The 20,261-nt window shown below is 39.9% G+C and overlaps 1 protein-coding gene across 22 annotated transcripts in view; it reads left to right on the forward strand.

The window, feature by feature from the left end:
- Positions 1–20,261, forward strand: part of NRXN1 (neurexin 1) — a 1,127,862-nt gene that overhangs the window by 1,025,999 nt on the left and 81,602 nt on the right. The window contains exon 21 of one of the 22 annotated variants that reach the window (XM_065890669.1): positions 11,656–11,675. The exons of the other annotated variants lie outside the window; for them this stretch is intronic. Coding sequence (XP_065746741.1) covers positions 11,656–11,675 — 20 coding nt within the window. The remainder of the gene's footprint in view (positions 1–11,655; positions 11,676–20,261) is intronic. 22 annotated transcript variants of the gene reach the window in all.

Raw genomic sequence — 20,261 nt, forward strand, 5'->3', positions numbered from 1 at the left:
TTACCAGAGGTTCCTGCTTGCTCTTGGAGCAGCAGAAAAGCATCTGATTAGTAATCTGACAGGCATTGAAATCTATTTCCCTGAATACATATCTCATTAATGTCAAGACAAAGAAAAATAAACCATCCCCATAAAAGATCATCTGGAAAAAGGCCAGCCTTTTATGCCAGAGTCACTTTATGGGAATGACATTGTGACTAGTATGTTAATGAGGAAATGTTATTTTATTGTTTTAGGTTCTCCAGGACTCAAAACCTTTAGAGAAGTGCATTAACTTTTTCAGCCCACAGGGGGCCCTTTGATGCATTCCTACTGCAGAGAAAGCATCCAAGTTACAATCTTTTAAAATTGTATTAAACTGTAGAGTCAATTATCTATCACATTTAAATTGACATCTTCCTGTATTAAAATACCATAGCATCCTGATTTGGAATCTAAAAGAGTCACACTAATTAAACAACATTCTGGAAAGAGTTCCTGAGAATTAATGTGACCTGTCCCTAAATGGAAACTCAATGATATAAGGAGTAAACCCGCTGCTCTTAGAAAATCTTTGATGTTTTAGAAGAATTTTACCCACCAAAAAGCTAGCGTCTATCGTTTGTCACTTGTTCACTATATATTTAAATATGTGCTTCCTGACCATACAGGTCTTTATGAATTGATGAGTCATCAGAAGATATCTGGGTTTGGGTAATGTAAAGAGGAAAAAAAATCCTGTGTCTTTGTTGCTCAAATCTTTACCCAGGAAAGGGCTCTACTGAAAACTTTGCTTCTTATTGAGTAAAGCAAAATTCATTGAGCTATTCTTGAGGATGCTCTGGGCGATGATTGTGCCCTGCATCAGCGGGCAGGCTCTCAACCACTGCGCCACCAGGGAAGCCCTGGCCTTCTTTGAGTAATATTGGACCCCTTGGTCTTTACTTAAGGCTCATACTTTTCCACCTGATCCCTGTGATTGGTGTCCCATCTTTCTGAGCTTTGCCTCCCTGGTTGCCTTGGTCTCTTGAGTTGCATTAGTCTCCACGTTCCTGTTAGGCCATGAGTCTCCTTAAAATAAATATAAGCCTCACGTTTTCTCCATGCTCAGTGAAACTCCAAGAAGGGAAGGGAACTAAACTTCATTGCACAATTACATTTTCCCTTGAAAACTTTCAACTTCCATTTAGCCAATGTGTATTTACTGTTTGCCTGTATTGTGCCAAATACTGTTTGAAATATTGTCTGCTTGGAGATTTCAGTCTAAGTCTTAGAAAATCCTGCCAGAGAGGTAGTGTTATTCCATCTCACAGAAGAGGAAGCAGAGTCTCAGATTAAGTCTGCGGTTTCATAGATAGAACTTTCTGGGATCAAAAGACATGCTTTGGACAAGCAGTGTGCTTTTGGCCATATGAATCTGTGATTCTCTTTCTGTGTCTCTCACTTGCTGCCTTCTCTATGATTTTTAATAGATTAAAATAATAAATGAAGCCTACAAATCCTTCCTTATCTTTCGTTAATTGTTACTGATGCATGGAACCTTATCATTAAGAAGAACCTTTCATAAATATTATATAGATGGGAGAATAGAGGCCACACACACAGAGTCAGGCATGCTCCTATCTAGCTGAGGTCTTTTTCCTTTAGCAGCAATCCCTGTTTACCTTTCCAGAAGAGGGGAGGCTTTGACCATTTATTATTTCTAAGTTATTGACCATTTTTTCCTCCTTACTCTGTCCACAGTCTCCTGCCTGCCTACCTAAAGTGAGATGAGGTCAGAGGAGTTCTCACTACGTGATTGCAAAACTCCCACATGGAAGATAACGCAGACCTTTTTCCCTTCTAGCATTCTTTCCTCACTTTCCATATATCATTAAAGGAAAAGGGAGCAACTCTGATCAGAAAATGTGCAGGTGGATCGTCCCCTTTTGCTAGGACAGTTACACACATTGTACAATCTAGGTACACTTGGAAGCTACAAGGTATACTCAAATAATTGCATTTTTAAAATAGTTGTGGACAAGCAAGAACCTTTTATTCTCCCTACGCAGCCAAAGCCCAGAAGAAATAAACAGAGAAGCGCTGATAATTATTTCTCTGATGTCAATTTAAGGTCAGATACAACAAAATCTCTTTAACGTGATGTAGAACATATCACTGAAAAAGCATTAGATGAGAAAGACAGTCACTGGATAAATTGCAAAACAAGAGACAGGAGTCTTGACTGCACTGGCTGTGATATCGTTACTAAAATAAAGAAGTCTGGCCAATTTTTAATATTTCAGTTAAGATAAGGGCTATTACGTTGGGTTATTTCTTGTTTTTTAATAGGACTTTATGCTAGATTCTTGCCTAGAAAGGTTATGAGGAAGCAATAGACAATAGTGGTTAAGAATCCAGTCCCTAGAACCAAGTGGCTGAAGTTCACAGACAGGCTTCACTGGTGCTTATTAAGCATGTGGCATTGGGCAAGTTACTTAACAACTGCTTCGAACGCCATACTTTTGAGATTTTTATGAAGGCTTCATCATGTAAGCATGATCGATCATTAACTCCATTTCTAGCCCCTCTCCTTCTCTTGGAATGGGCTGAAAATTCCAACCTTCTCATAGCGACTTAGTCTTCCTGGTGACCGAATCCCATCCAGGAGTCCACTAAGATTCATCAAAGCAAAAGACACTGCTGTCACCCAGGAAATTCCAAGGGATATAGGAGGTCTGTGCCAGGAACCAGGAGCACAGACCAGCAGGCTTTACTGCTTATTAACCGTGTGACATTGAGCAAGTAATTTAACATCCCTGCCCTTCATCTGTGAACAGATAGTTAGTAAAAATAAAGTTGATGAGATTTAACTCATAGCTTCTTGTTAAGAAAATGTCTGAAGCTCTCAACTACAGAGGTGTTGCCTCAGAGGACATTTGGCAATGACTGGAGATATTTTTGATTGTCACGACTTACTTGTGTGTATGTTGGGAGGTGTGGGGTGTGGGTGTTGTTACTGCCATCTAATAGGTAGAGGTCAAAGATTCAGCTAAACATCCTACAGTACACAGGATAGCCTTCCACAACAAATAATCACTCAACCCAAAATGTCAATTGTGCCAAGGTTGAGAAATCCTGGATTAAATGATGTGACATACATAAAGTCCTCAGAACTCATAGAAAACACCTAGTAAGTGTTAGCCATTGTCATTATTCATTATAAAGCTCAGTTGCCTTGGAGACTATTATTCTTCAAAAAGAATTTTTGGATTTTTACTTTGATAAATAAACGGCATCTTCGTATTAAATCTGATTGCCCCCACCAACACTTCAACTCCATCTATGTTCTGCTGTAACCCCCATCTCACCATTTTCATGTCTTGTTGTTTTGGTTTTTTTTCTGAACACACACTCTTTAAACTAGACACATGTTTATGCTGCCCTAATTACTAGAATTTCAGTACTTTACTTCTGCCATACCTGGATCAGTCTCCTACTAGCTTATCCACATAGCTTCTCCTCTTTAAATTCCTGCTCAAGACTTAGCTCCACATTCAATTTATCTACCTGGTTTTAGCATTCCACCATTCTACCACTCTCCATCTCCTCCACTGTCAGGCATTCATTGAAACTAGCACGCAAGTGATGTAATTTCTGCTTCATGTGGGTTTGCTTTATCTCAGAATTAAGGAAGGAAGAAATATCTTTCATTTATTCTGTGCCTGCATGTATATAAATTTTCATGTATATAAAATTAGAATAGAAACAAGTTAAAAAACAAAATTAGGACATACTAAATATCCACCTACCTCCAATTTCTTATGATTCTTTGCCTGCTTCTTTGACTATATTTCTCTATCTTTCGAATAAATGTTGCTACCCTATTTGAAGGAAAGAAATCTTGAAACTGTCGTTGTTTTGAATTCACACATCTTCCAAATAAGGCTGAGCCTACATCTAGAGCTCCCCATGCTTTCTAGAGGCTGGTAATGTATCAATAATAGAGGCTGGCTCTCAGTAATGAGACAAGAATTTATTTTTATAAAATTATGTAAATACAAGTCAAGTTACCTGCTGGCTCCATTTTTTCCTAGGTAGGCATTACCTGTGATTATAAACATACAGTTGAGTACACACTTAAGTAATACTGTAATTCCACGGCTGACTTAATGTTTGTTCTCAGTTTATCTCAATTTCTCTTCCAAAGTCAATACACAATCCTTTGGGTATCCATGTGACCCTCGCTGTTACTCACTGAACCTATTTACTCCTGTGTGTCTGCCAATCTGAATTAATTGGTCATTAAAACAGTTCCTTGTGCAATTTTCAGCAAAGCTCCTAACCTTCCAAAATAAAAAAAGTTTGAAAGATTGAGTTAGGTTTACCGTCTTTTCACGTGGAAATGATTTTGAAATCCTTTGCTAGAGAAAGGCTTTAGGGTTTCTTTCGGTAGTGACTTCATTCAGTGGCTCTCAGGAAATATATATTGTGTGTGCTTTTGAGAATTTATTGTGTGCTGGCCTGGTCCATGGAGACATCATTCCCTTGAGTAGCTGGGCCTGGTAACCAAAAACACTGTGTAGCAGGACCAGAGACAAACTGGATTTTAGAGTACCTCATGCTCTGGTCTGCTACTGCACCTCAGTCTCTGCCCTCCGGAGACAAGAACCATGCAGATAGGGTCTGTGGGATTCTGACACTGTCAGCAGACTGGTCAGAAAAAGGAGCTAGCAGGAAGTTCTCATAGAGCAAGCCTCCCGGTCCATGGCTCTAGAAGGCTGGTTGCAGATTGGTATTTATGTCTGCTTATCATTTTCATCAGATCTGACTTGGATTTTAAAAATAGATATAGCTGTAATATCAGGTCCCATGGAAGCCTGTTGAATTCATCAGGAATAAAGAGAAACATTCAAAAGAAATCTTTGGTTTATGGTAGCCAGTATTTCCAAGATGGAACAGAATTTAGCTCGGCCATCCCAGCTAACCTCAGTAAGTACAGGACACCTGAATGTACAGATGAATGTTTGTCTTGCCTATGGAAGTCCACTTCATCCAAATATCGTTTGGTGTTCTCCTTTTGTAAATGTAAATAATTGTTTTTGCTAATGGTTTATTTTCTTTTGTTTTGGACAAAATCGATTTGGGAAATTAAAGCCTGTTTTTCAATTAGAAATAAACAAATTGCACAAAGTAGTTGTATTGCCTACTGTATCCCTAGAATGACTGATTCATGTAAAGAAGGTGCAAAAATACACTTAATCCCATTACAAATTAGAATAATGATCCACAAACCCAGATTATGCCTCAGAGCTCCTGATGTCTTAGAAAGAATAGTGATTTGGGGAATAAAAATTTGAGCCATTGGGCTTCCCTGGTGGCGCAGTGGTTGAGAGTCTGCCCGCTGATGCAGGGGACACGGGTTCGTGCCCCGGTCCTGGAAGATCCCGCATGCCGCGGAGCCGCTGGGCCCGTGAGTCATGGCCGCTGAGCCTGCACGTCTGGAGCCTGTGTTGCGCAACTGGAGAGGCCACAACAGTGAGAGGCCCGTGTACCGCAAAAAAAAAAAAAAAAAAACAATTTGAGCCATAATTCTAGATTGATTACAGTAGTTATGCAAATGTAATTATAATTTTCTGCGCAGAAAAACATATTTAAATAGAAAGCACAGCAATGATCTTATTCAGAAGCTACTCTAGTGAATACTTTTACTGTAAAGAAGAGTTTGGTATATTTTAATAATTGTCGGGCAACCATTATGATCGTATTACTGTACTGTGTAATTTTCTTGAATTGGATATGTCTCTCTCTTTGCACGATTTTAATTACCAAAAGTAATGACAAACCTTAGTAAATATGCTAATTGTACACAATAGCAGTTTTCTCCATGCAGGCATAAAATTCTTGAAAGAGTTTTTGCATTTCTAAAGGAAGAATGTGCAGGGAACTCAACTCATACCAAAGCCACTGAGGACAGCTTATATCTGCTCTGAGGTTCATTAAAACGTGGGGTGTCCTCCTCACAGCAAATACATTTCAAACAAGTTATTTTTTATGCTTTGAGGCTCTAGTTACCTTGACTCTAGCTCTTGTATGATTTACTGAGAGAGTTGGAAAATTTGAACTTGAGCCTAGTCTGATAATGACTTTAAATTAACAATCTGAAGACTTCTCCATTATGTTAGTAATAAAAACTGACTTCCTTTTGGAACTGGTTGGATGACTCTGAGATCTGTGTATGAAAAAAGGTTGTTCAATATGGAGATAGATGTGGCAGGGGATCTGGAGGGCCAGGGGTCAGAGAGCTTTGCTACAAACTAACTCTATATTTGATACAAGTCTTCTTGTTTAAAAAGAAGAGAGAGAGAGGGATTATTCAATGATTTCTATAATGCCCTCCATCTCTAATGTTCTTTGAATCCAATCCTAGAGATTCTTCTTGATTTGGTGTCTTTAGTGTGAACCTTCTGTGCTCACTGACTATAGAGATTCTGTCAAAGCCACCAAAGTTCCACTAATGACAAGAGGTCATCAAGAACTATAGTAGTTCTCCTGGCCATGGTGACTTTCCTGAGCTCGTGAAAAGTCTGCACATGAGGTAGAGCCAAAGCTGAACATATTTGGCTATTTCCATAAATATTACTTAAATATTGCAATAATCTAAGGAGACTTTCAGCTAAACTCTTAGTGAATAATTGAACTTTTTGGAAAAAGTAGTAGCATAGGATTATTGATTAAGGCCATGTTGAGCTTTCTGACTCACAGTGATTTGCTAGCTTGCACAGGGGTTTTACATCATTAATTTATTATGAAAAAAATCATCTGGCAATAAACCAATGGACACAGTTTGCGTATTATTAGACCAATGACAGTTTGCTTCATCAACCAACTAGCTATAGATATGTGAAGATTGGGGAAAGAGCCGTAACACTGAACCCAAAGACACTCTGCAAGGACTTAAAGTTTAGGTTTGAGTGAGTGAGATGGTCCCCACCTGACTTAAGGTCAAGGCTTACACAGCAGCACATAGTTGAACAGCGGAGAGACAGCTGTAAAAGAGTCTTCTCTTTCTGATGTGCTAAAATGGTGAGACATCAGCAGTACAATTTGTTTTCTTTTAATATTTTCAAAAAATGAAAGATATGGGTGTTAAAAAAATAACAGGATATTTAAAAACTTCTCTAATGACAAAAATAAACACAGATCTACAGGAAAAAAATAGAAACTCTTCTACTCACTTGAAAACTTTATAATTAAAATTGATAACACCCTCCCCCAACCAAGCACACACACCCTCAGTGACATTATGCTCTGATAATGTAGAGTAATCTGGTTGTTTCAGATAGGAAAAGTGTTGAGTAATTTTATATTTTTTATATAATTAGCAGACCAGAAAGGTAAACTCTAATCCTGAAGTTACCTTTCCCCTCCAATGACTGTTGCCTAACAGATATGTCATCCTATTCCAAGTCACTTAGAAAACCTCGTGATTGGTCAATGCTATTTTTTTTTTAATTGGGGTATAGTTGCTTTATAATGTGTTACTTCCGGCTGTACAGCAAAGTGAATCAGCTACATGTATACATATATCCCCTCTTTTTTGGATTTCCTTCCTGTTTAGGTAACCACAGAGCATTGAGTAGAGTTCCCTGTGCTATACAGCAGGTTCTCATTAGTTATCTATTTTATACATAGCAATGTATATATGTCAATCCCACCCTGTCAATTCATCCCACTCACCCTTTATCCCCTTGGTGTCCATACGTTTGTTCTCTACGTCTCTGTTTCTATTTCTGCTTTGCAAATAGGTTCGTCTGAACCATTTTTCTAAATTCCACATATATGCATTAATATACAATATTTATTTTTCTCTTTCTGACTTACTTCACTCTGTATGACAGTCTCTAGGTCCATCCACATCTCTATAAATGACCCAGTTTTGTTCCTTTTTGTGGCTGAGTAATATTCCATTGTATATATGTGCCGCATCTTCTTTATCCATTTATCTGTCAGTGGACGTTTAGGTTGCTTCCATGTCCTGGCTATTGTAAATACTGCTGCAATGAACATTGGGGTGCATGTGTCTTTTTGAATTATGGTTTTCTCAGGGTACATGCTCAGTAGTGGGATTGCTGGGTCATACAGTAGTTCTATTTTTAGTTTTTTAAGGAAACTTCATACTGTTCTCCATGGTGGCTGTATTAAGTTACATTCCCACTAACAGTGCAAGAGGGTTCCCTTTTCTCCACATCTTCTCCAGCATTTATTGTTTGTAGACTTTTTGATGATGGCCATTGAGGTGACACTTCATTGTAGTTTTGATTTGCATTTCTCTGATAATTAGTGATGTTGAGCATCTTTTCATGTGCCTCTTGGCTATCTGTATGTCTTCTCTGGAGAAATATCTTTTTAGATCTTCTGCCCATTTTTTTGACTGGATTGTTTGTTTTTTTGATACTCAGTTGCATGAGCTGTTTATATATTTGGGAGATTAATCCCTTGTCAGTGGCTTCGTTTGAAAATATTTTCTCCCATTCTGAGGGTTGTCTTTTCATCTTGTTTATGGTTTCCTTTGCTGTGCAAAAGCTTATAAGTTTAATTACGTCCCATTTGTTTATTTTTGTCTTTATTTCCATTACTCAAGGAGGTGGATCAAAAAAGATCTTGCTGTGATTTATGTCAGAGTGGCCTTCCTATGTTTTCCTCTAAGAGTTTGATAGTGTCTGGCCTTACATTTAGGTCTTCAATCCATTTTAAGTTTATTTTTGTGTATGGTGTTAGGGAATGTTCTAATTTCATTCTTTTACATGTAGCTGTCCAGTTTTCCCAGCACCACTTATTGAAAAGACTGTCTTTTTTCCACTGTATATTCTTGCCTCCTCTGTCATAGATTAGGTGACCATAGATGCATGGATTTATCTCTGGACTTTCTATCCTGTTCCATTGATCTATATTTCTGTTTTTGTGCCAGTACCATATTGTCTTGATTACTGTGGCTTTGTAGTGTAGTTTGAAGTCAGGGTGCCTGATTCCTCCAGCTCCATATACCCATTTATGATAAAAACTCTCCAGAAAGTGGGCATAGAGGGAACCTACCTCAACATAATAAAGGCCATATATGACAGATCCACAGAAAACATCATTCTCAATGGTGAAGACTGAAAGCGTTTCCTCTAAATCACGAGCAAGACAAGGATGTCCACTCTTGCCACTGTTATTCAACATAGTTTTGGAAATCCTAGCCACAGCAATCAGAGAAGAAAAAGAAATAAAAGGAAAACAAATTGGAAAAGAAGACATAAAACTGTCACTGTTTGCATATGACATAATACTCTACATAGAGAATCCTAAAGGTGCCACCAGAAAAGTACTAGAGCTAATCAATGAATTTGGTCAAGTTGCAGGATACAAAATTAATGGACAGAAATGCCTTGCATTCCTATACACTAATGATGAAATATCTGAAAGAGAAATTAAGGAAACACTCCCATTTACCATTGCAACAAAAAGAATAAAATACCTACGAATAAACCTACCTAGGGAGACAAAAGACCTGTATGCAGAAAACTATAAGACACTGATGAAAGAAATTAAAGATGATACCAACCGTTGGAGAGATATACCATGTTCTTGGATTGGAAGAATCAGTATTGTGAAAATGACTCTACTACCCGAAGCAATCTACAGATTCAATGCAATCCCTGTCAAATTACCAATAGCATTTTGTACAGAACTAGAACAAAAAATCTTAAAATTTAAAAAAAAAAAAAAAAAAAAAAAAAAAAATCTTAAAATTTGTATGGAGACACAAAAGACCCCCAATAGCCAAAGCAGTCTTGAGGGGAAAAAAACGGAGCTGGAGGAATCAGACTCCCTGACTTCAGACTATACTACAAAGCTACAGTAATCAAGACAATATGGTACTGGCACAAAAACAGAAACATAGATCAATGGAACAAGATAGAAAGCCCAGAGATAAACCCACGCACCTATGGTCAACTAATCTATGACAAAGGAGGCAAGGATAGACAATGGAGAAAAGACAGTCTCTGCAATAAATGGTGCTGGGAAAGCTGGACGGCTACATGTAAAAGAATGAAATTAGAACATTCCCTAACACCATACACAAAAATAAACTTAAAATGGATTGAAGACCTAAATGTAAGGCCAGACACTATCAGACTCTTAGAGGAAAACATAGGAAGGCCGCTCTTTGACATAAATCACAGCAAGATCTTTTTTGACCCACCTCCTTGAGTAATGGAAATAAAAACAAAAATAAACAAATGGGACGTAATTAAACTTATAAGCTTTTGCACAGCAAAAGAAACCATAGACAAGACGAAAAGACAACCCTCAGAATGGGAGAAAATATTTCCATACGAAGCCACTGACAAGCGATTAACCTCACAAATATTGAAACAGCTCATGCAGCTCAGTATTAAAAAAAAAAAAAAACCCAATCCAAAAATGGGCAGAAGACCTAAATAGACATTACTCCAAAGAAGACATACAGATGGCCAAGAGGCACATGAAATGCTGCTCAACATCACTAATTATCAGAGAAATACAAATCAAAACTACAATGAGGTACCACCTCACACCAGTTAGAATGGGCGTCATCAGAATATCTACAAACAACAAATGCTGGAGAGGGTGTTGCATTGTTGGTGGAAATGTAAATTGATAGAGCCACTATGGAGAACAGTATGGAGGTTCCTTAAAAAACTAAAAATAAAATTACCATATGGTCCAGCAATCCCACTACTGGGCATATACCCAGAGAAAACCATAATTCAAAAAGACACATGCACCCCAATGTTCATTGCAGCACTATTTACAATAGCCACGTCATGGAAGCTACCAAAATGCCCATCGACAGATGAATGGATAAAGAAGATGTGTTACATCTATACAATGCAGTATTACTCAGCCATAAAAAGGAATGAAATTGGGTCATTTGTTGAGACGTGGATAGATCTAGAGACTGTCATACAGAGTGAAGTAAGTCAGAAAGAGAAAAACAAGCATCGTATGTTAACACGTATATGTGGAACCTAGAAAAATGGTACAGATGAACCAGTTTGCACGGCAGAAATTGAGACGCAGATGTAGAGAACAAACGTATGGACCCCAAGGGGGTAAAGTGGCAGGGGGGGTGAGGGTGGAGGTGTGATGAATTGGGCGATTGGGATTGACATGTATACACTGATGTGTATAAAATTGATGAGTAATAAGAACCTGCTGTATAAGAAAATAAAAATTAAAAAATAGAGTTTTATGTACGAATAACATTGAAATGAGATTACTAGATTACATTTGTACATTTTTAGTAATGCAACGAATATGCTCTATGAGCAAAAAAGTCTGAGATTAGGTACTTGAAGTACCTAATTATGGAACAGGGCATTTTATCCATTGCTTGAAAGGTGGGCATATCAACAAGTTGAGATGAGGGAAAGAGCAACTAGGAGGTCAAGGGAGAGAATTCATACAAAGGTTCAGGGAATGACAAAGAATAGGGTTAGGGTGGTGTGTGGAGTGTGTACAGGGGGATATATAACAAAATCTGGGAAAGCACATGGTGGGCAGATGATAGACAACCTGCTAAGGGGTTTAGACTTGTTCTGCAGGCATTAGAGAGCCATTGATTTTTTTTCAAGACAGGGAATGGAATTATTACAAGCTGCGCTTCAGGAAAACAACTCAACCAGCTGGTTGTAAAATGATCTAAGGGAGGGACTGGAAGCCAAGCAACCACTGAAGAGACAATTGCAGTAATTCAAGAAAGAAGTAATGAGAATCAGAACTAGGGTAGTGGCAGTGGGAATGGGTTGTAGGCAAGGGGGACGTTGCTGAATCAGCAGGACTTGTCCACTGATTGAAAGAGGGTTGAGGAGGGGGCGGGTGTGGCCACAGTGAGCGCGGGGCGGGGCCCGGCCGGCCGGGCTCCGAGCTCCCTACAACCGCCCAGAATCAGACTCCTGGACGTGACCCGGAAGCCAAGAAGGGGGTGCGGGCCCGGAAGCAGGAAACCGTGCTGCGTGAGCGCCGGGCACGCGGGCGGCGCTGTCGCCGGAATTAAAGCTGGACTCCCATTCAGGACAAACAGACCTGTAATTCCTGGTGTGATGAGAGAGTGGGATTTGCTGTCCTGAAGTCATTAAGCTTGGGCCCTGGTTCCTCTTCATGAGAGACTAGGGAGGTGGAAGACTTAGAATCTGAGAATAAAAGAAGGGTGCCTCCCGCATGGATGAGAGCCCAGGTGGCTGAAAAGAGGACGGTGCAGGTGAAGACCCCCAAAAGGAGGAGAAGAGCCACGGCGCCAGTGGCTGCAGCCAGACTTCCTGCCGTGAGGACTGTGTACTGCATGAATGAAGCTGAAATCCTGGACGTTGCTCTGGGGATCCTGATTGAGGGCAGAAAACAGGAAAAGCCGTTGGAACAGCTGCCTCTGGCAGGCGCTGATAAGCCAGCTCAGCGCCACCGTCCCCGAGGCCCGCCCGGAGCAGAAGTGGGGACAGCGAGGACAGCGAGGACGAGGACTGTGGGGAAGACGGCCCTCCTCCGGGGCCTGCGGCTTCTGACGCGGCCTGCGGCAGAGGCCTCGGGGAGGACCAGGATGCGCTCAAATCTGTCAGATTTTTCAGCTAAGGGACAAACTTCCAGGACTTTCTGCCCAGAGTGGCTGAAGGAAGCTGGGTTTCCCTCTTGGCCTGAACGCTGCCCTCAGACTGTCACGGCTTCTGCTCCCAGCTTTGCACCTCTCTGGGCTGTGCAGACACCTTGGGAAGTGAGGAATCAGAATGAGCTCCCGTTAGAGATCCTCCCTGCACTGTGCTCTCTCCTCGCTCAGAGGGTCTGGGATCCCCACAATCTGTTGTGTTCAGTTACCTGGTTCCAGGGAGATGAGGTTGTGGTGGTCAACTTACTGGAACCAAAGAGTCAATAATTTTTAAAGAAAAACAAGTACGGCTGCTAAATACACTGGAATTCCTACTGTTTGGCCTCCCTAAGGAGGACGCCTATTTTAAAAATAGCTTTCATCACGAGGCAGTCAATCAGTCTGTGAGCCCTTGCTCGTCCAGCGCTGAACCAGACATCGTGCCACAGTGCTGGGCTCCGTCTAGGAGCCTGAGGCTCAGTGTACAGATTGGGAAGCCTCCTGACCAATCAGACAGGCCTCGTCCCCCCGAGCTGCCACCTTTCTTCCACTTGGTGGCCTCGGCCTTGCTGGACAGCTGGAAAGCAAGAGTGGGACAGGAGCCCAAAGGAGGCACCAAGGACAAGACATCACACTAGAGTCTGTGTTTCTGCTTCTGTATTCAGTGTGGCTTTTGACAGGCATAGGGTGAGGCAATCACGTGCTGTACAGGTTTTCAATATATAGGTGCTGAAAAATACACAAAATTCCCCAGTGGGGGAAAAAAAAGAAGAAAGTGAGGGTTGAGAATGAAGAGGGTGGCTATCCAAGTGAAAGGGTGCAGACAGAGGAAGTTCCACAGGCTTAAGTACTTATTGAAGATCCGTTACGTATAAGAACAATGTTAGTCATCGATGACGAAAAAGACAACTAAGGTATGATTTCAGCTTTACTCAACATGTATTTATTGTGTTATTTCAATAGCACAAGGTTAGTGGTTAACTAATACTTTCAAGAAGTTCTCTGCAGTGCAAAACAGATTCCAATAAAACCAACAAGTCAAACTGTGATGAAAATAATAGCCTTGGCAGTAAGTTTTTCTCAGGTGACGAATTAGCGGAAAAACATTCGAAGCAGGGGCTTCAGCATGAGCGAAGGTCTATAGTTGTGAACATGCACAGTGTTTTAGAGAATTTGGTGCAGACACAGGGTAATTAGAACGCAGGGAATAGTAGAAGACGAGGATGGGAGTAATTTAGAGTAGATGTTTAGAGAATATTGGATACGCCACAAAAGAGGTTAGACCATAATTCTCTGGGTAATGGGATGCTCTGGAAGAGTGTGGTTTTGTTGTTTGTTTTATTTTTAGCAGTAACGTGAAATTGTTTGCGTTTTCGAAAGATAACACTGGTGAAGAGTGGATGGTCGATTCAACCGTATGAAATCTGAAGCCATTGGATACCAGTGAGTAGATTCTCACAATTATCCAGGTAGACAATGCTGTTCATGGCCTGAAGAAAAACAGTGGGCTGGTAAAAAGGGGGAAAAAATTTAGAGCCATTTCAGAGGTGAAGCACGTTTGCATCCTCTCAAGTATTAGGAATCAAAATCTAACACTTGTATAAAAGTCTATCTCTTCTTTAAAGATAATCGCCTTTTCTGCTCCCCACAGTATATCATAGTTTTGTTCTGCATAGCATTCGGTTATATTAACATTATGGTTCCTTCCGGCCAGTTTCCTACTATCTTTTCACAGCGGGTAGTTACATTATGAGGATTATTTTGTCTGGCACTTGATAAGAACATGATCTATCGATTGATAATTCCTTTATTGTATTCTTTGCAGCAGGAATACTAAATAAATTTAAAATATTCAATAATGAACTAAGAAAAAAGATAGTTTTATGAAGCATTTATCATTCCGTTGGTTACTGTGGATTATTACTGGCTGCAGGGCGACAGCCTACCCCACTGTTTTCTACACTGTGGTGCCCTCATGATGCCATGTTTAAACAATGAGCTTTTCAAGCTGTGGATCTGTGGAATGCTGAAAATATTTCCAGCGCTTTAGCAATGAGATGGGCAATAAGCTTTTACCTCCCTCTGTCTTTCCTGCAGAATTCTAAATTATTTTAATTTGCACTTTAGATGCATATAGTAAGAAATGAATATGAATAACCTGTGATGATGTTTGGGAGACAGAATGTACCTAATATTCTCTGCCCGGACCATAATTCAGAGTGTCAAATTACCTACATTATTATTACAAACTAGTGTGTGTTAATTCACCTATCTTCAAGTTGTTGATTTGAGAGGCAAAGGAAGCGGGGAAGAGAGAGTAAAGAGATGGCTTTGAAAAACTGTGAATTTTCAGAGGAAGAATATAAATAAGCAATTCAAGATTGAATACGGAAACCCCACTTTTGTGAGCCATAAAATTTTGATATGCCAAGTAGCCTAAATTGGGAACACTGAAAAGACTCAAGAGAACTACAGCAACCACTAAACACAAAAATAATTTGCCTCCCCCCAAAAATGTCTCATACAAATTGACACCAGAGAGTGCCACATTTTTTAAAATATATGTCCTTGTGAGTTTTGAAAGACTAAGAAATGGATTGCATAATGACAGACGCTTATTACGGAGTACAATAAATATTTTATTATAACTGAAAGAGTCATGAAACACAAGTCTTTCCTCAGGTTCAAGGGTTTATATAAAATGCCTATCTGACCCTGTCACTGCCCTGCTTCAAAGCTTTAAGGTGCCTGAGTTCCTTAAAATGAACTACAAGGTTCTTTCTGATCTAACCCCTGCCTATCTCTTCATCTTCTTTTATCTCTACCGTCTCACCAGTGTAAACTTTGTACTCCAGCAATAATCTACTTGCCCTTCCTTCATCCAATTCACCATGCCTTTTCCTGACCCTCTAGATTTCTTCTTATAGTGCAAATCAATCCTTATTGCATTGTGTTTAAATTGTACATTTCTAGCTCTCCAACTAGATTTCGTCAAGAAATATTTCTGGGCTTCCCTGGTGGCACAGTGGTTGAGAGTCCGCCTGCCGATGCAGGGGACACGGGTTCGTGCCCCGGTCTGGGGAGACCCCACATGCCGCGGAGCGGCTGGGCCCGTGAGCCATGGACGCTGAGCCTGCGCGTCCGGACCCTGTGCTCCGCAACGGGAGAGCCCACAGCAGTGAGAGGCCCGCGTACCGCAAAAAAAAAAAAAAAAAAAAGAAATATTTCTAAATGAGAGGGGGCATCTGTTAAGCCAAGGGGAACCAAAATGTTCCATCCTTGATATTCTATCTGAAATAACATAAAAGTGTATACTGTTCGTTATGTCTAGAAATACCTTGTGGAATTGCTCATCATTTCTGACCCATAGCCTCCCGGGGATTACTGGAAATATTATCTGTTTCAGATGTAATCCTCAAAGATCACTATGTTATGGTTTGTAAGTTTTAAAACAAGGTTGTAAAAAATTAATAAACAATTTTAAAGTTTACAGTTGACTTCAGGAAAATTGAGTTAAACATGTGAATCAAAAAGACACATCAGTGTTCAAGGATGGCCTATGTGCCCATTTATATTGAACATTTTGCAAATTATTTTTTTGGATAACTGCTTTGCAGGTTCAAGGAGGTTGCCAACAGATTTTATCAACTTTCAAATAAGGATGAATGGATATTACAGGGATTGAGAATAAATATTACATCGACAAGATTAGACACTCATTTCCTCACACTGGCAAAATGTAATAGAGACATCACAAATTTAAGAAATAAAATGGCTTTCTGAAGTAGCAGAAATTCATGGTTGGCATTATGAATATAGATGCTTAACAGGAGTAAGGAAATATACAAATTGCCTTTTGTGATGTTGTTCCAAAGTTGAAAGCAAAGGACAAGCTATATCTTCCCCCCATGCATCTGTGCTCTCAGGCATAGCTTAAAACAGTCGCACTAGAATTAGGGTCAGAAGATGTGTAGCCTGCATGCCACCTCTGCCACTATCCCCTCTTGTGCCCATAGCAGACAGTGATGGATAATTAATTGGAATACTCTCTTCCACTGAGCCTCAGAACCCTACTCAACAATTTAGAAAACCACTGCTCTTATACAGGAGTTGACTAGGAGAAAAACTAACTTGTTTTCCAGTTCTCAAATTCCGTGAATCCCTCAGTCTAAACTCTAAATCGTAAGCAAGCTCCTCCTTTGGAATGGGCAATATGAGATAGCTTCTGATATGATAAAGAACTTGAGGCTTTTTTAATGTTTACCTAGATTCCTTTGAGCTTTCCAGACTTTCTGCAATATCACTGCCTTGTATTTGTTCTGCTTTTGTAACTTTTCCCCGGAACTTCATTTTCATTTATTATTCATCTCTTCCCTGACCCCAACCCTGTGAGGTCAGTAGAGCACAGAGTTAAGCTAACTCATCTGTGTCATCTTTAGTCCTACAACCAGCAGTAAGCCAAGCCCAAACCAGTACACGAATACCTTGACTCCCAGTCTGTTTCTCTGGAATGGCAAAGCGGAGCAAACAGATGAGGGAAGGAGGATGGAAACTCCTCAGAAAACCAGTACTATTCAGGGTAAGCCGTGTCAGCAAAGCCTACTAAACTTTGACATTACACAACAAATGTTTCGGTCTCCCATTCCCACTCTCAAAAAGGCTGTTGAGTTCATACTTTTTTGCTAAAAATTCTGAACTGGGAACCGAAGCTAGAAAAACGAACATCACTGACATCCTAATACTCTTGCCATTCACGAGGGCCAAAAGCTGAAGTCAGGCCAGGAGGACAAGTGTAGACCAGAGTTAGATCGTTCTCAGTGTAATTAACAAAGACAGACTTAGCAATGTCTTTGACCAGGCCACAGCTGTCCAGCCTGGAACTAACACTGGACTCACAATGCTTAGTACAGTCAAGTATCAGAAAAATATACCAGGACACTGAAAAAATTTAAACTTTTCCACATCTTACTATTCTTTTCTCTGAATTTTACATGGAGGTATATGTATTGGTTTTCTATTAATGCGTAACAAATGCAAAAAACTTACAGGCTTAAAACAGTACGCATTTATTATCTCATGGTTTCTGTGGGGCAGGAGTCAAGGCATGGCTAACCGGGCTCTCTGCTCAGGCTATCAGAAGATTGCAGTCACAGTGTTTGGCTTGCCCGTATTCCTTTCTAGAATCTTAGCAGCATCCTCCCAGCTTAAACAGTCGCGAGAACTCAATTCTGTGTGGTTGTAAGACTGAGGCTCTCAGCTCCTAGAGGCCACCTGCAGTTCCCTGCCATGTGACCCTTCCATAAGCAGTTCACATCATAGGAGCTTGCTTCTTCAAGGCCAGTCCCCTAAGACTCCAGTCCTCTAAGACTCAGTCTTTATAACCTAATCTGGGGTGTGACACATTTGCTGTTTCATATTAGCTAGAAACCGGTCATGGGACCTGCCTACATTCAAGGGGAGGGGATTACCAAAAGCCTTGGATACCAAGAGGCAGAAATTGTCAGAGATCTCTCTCAGGTCTGTCTGCAACAGTATGTGTGTACTAAAAAGGAAAAAAAAATTATATGTTAGTACTTAAATAGAACTTAGTTTGTGCCAATTTCTTATTTTCATCTAGTAGCTTACTTAATTTTCACCACTATCTGATGAGTGAATATTACTATTATTGTCTTCATTTTATAGAAGCAGCAGCTGAGGCAGAGTTCAAGTGACTTGTGCAAAGCACACAATTGGTCAGAGGTAAAATAGGAACGTGAATGCAGATAATCTGGCTGCAGAGCCCATCTTTTTTTTTTTCTCTCAAATAGCATTTTTATTTTTTTCTCCATTTTATAATTTTTTCTAACAATTTTTATTGGAGTAAAATTGCTTTACAATGGTGTGTTAGTTTCTGCTGTATAACAGTGAATCAGCTATATGTATACATATATCCCCATATCCCCTCCCACTTGCGTCTCCCTCCCACCCTCTCTATCCCACCCCTCTAGCTGGTCACGAAGCACCGAGCTGATCTCCCCGTGCTATGTGGCTGCTTCCCACTAGCTATCTATTTTACATTTGGTAGTGCATATATGTCCATGCCACTCTCTCACTTCATCCCAGCTTACCTCTCCCCCTCCCTGTGACCTCAAGTCCATTCTCTACATCTGCATCTTTATTCCTGTCCTGCCCCTAGGTTCTTCAGAACCTTTTTTTTTTTTAGATTCCATATATATGTGTTAGCATATAATATTTGTTTTTCTCTTTCTGACTTACTTCACTATGACAGAATCCAGGTCCATCCACCTCACTGCAAATAACTCAATTTCATTTCCTTTTATGGTTGAGTGATATTCTATTGTATATATGCGTCACATCTTCTTTATCTATTCATCTGTCGATGGACACTTAGGGTGCTTCCATGTCCTGGCTATTGTAAATAGAGCTGCAATGAACATTGTGGTACATGTCTCTTTTTGAATTACGATTTTCTCAGGGTGTATGCCCAGTAGTGGGATTTCTGGGTCATATGGTAGTTCTATTTGTAGTTTTTTAAGGAACCTCCATACTGTTCTCCATAGTGGCTGTATCAATTTACATTCCCACCAGCAGTGCAATAGGGTTTCCTTTTCTCCACACTGTCTCCAGCATTTATTGTTTGTAGATATTTTTATGACGGCCATTCTGACGAGTGTGAGAGGTGATAACTCATTGTAGTTTTCATTTGCATTTCTCTAACGATTAGTGATGTTGAGCATCCTTTCATGTGTTTGTTGGCAATCTGTTTATCTTCTTTGGAGAAATGTCTGTTTAGGTCTTCTGCCCATTTTTGGATTGGGTTTTTTTTTTTTTTTTTTTAATATTGAGGTGCGTGAGCTGCTTGTATATTTAGCAGATTAATCCTTTGTCAGATGCTTCATTTGAAAATATTTTCTCCCACTCTGAGGGTTGTCTTTTCATCTTGCTTATGGTTTCCTTTGCTGTGCAAAAGCTTTGAAGTTTCATTAGGTCCCATTTGTTTATTTTTGTTTTTATTTCCATTTCTCTAGGAGGTGGGTCAAAAAGGATCTTGCTGTGATTTATGGCATAGAGTGTACTGCCTAGGTGCTCCTCTAGGAATTTTATAGTGTCTGGCCTTATATTTAGGTCTTTAATCCATTTTGAGTTTATTTTTGTGTACAGTCTTAGGGAGTGTTCTAATTTCATTATTTTACATGTAGCTGTGCATTTCTCCCAGCACCGCTTATTGAAGAGGCTGTCTTTCTCCATTGTATACTCTTGCCTCCTTTGTCAAAGATAAGGTGACCATCTGTGCATGGGTTTGTCTCTGGGCTTTCTATCCTGTTCTGTTGATCTATATTTCTGTTTTTGTGCCAGTACCATATTGTCTTGATTACTGTAGCTTTGTAGTATAGTCTGAAGTCAGGGAGCCTGCTTCCTCCAGCTCTGTTTTTCTTTCTCAAGATTGCTTTGGCTATTCGGGGTCTTTTGTGTTGCCATACAAATTGTGAAATTTTTTGTTCTAGTTCTATGGAAAATGCCATTGATAGTTTGATAGGGATTGCATTGAATCTGTAGATTGCTTTGGGTAGTATAGTCATTTTCACAATGTTGATTCCTCCAATGCAAGAATATGGTATATCTGTCCATCTGTTTGTAT

The sequence above is a fragment of the Phocoena phocoena genome, chromosome 14, assembly GCF_963924675.1.
Source record: "Phocoena phocoena chromosome 14, mPhoPho1.1, whole genome shotgun sequence".
NCBI classification, from domain to species: Eukaryota; Metazoa; Chordata; class Mammalia; order Artiodactyla; family Phocoenidae; genus Phocoena; species Phocoena phocoena.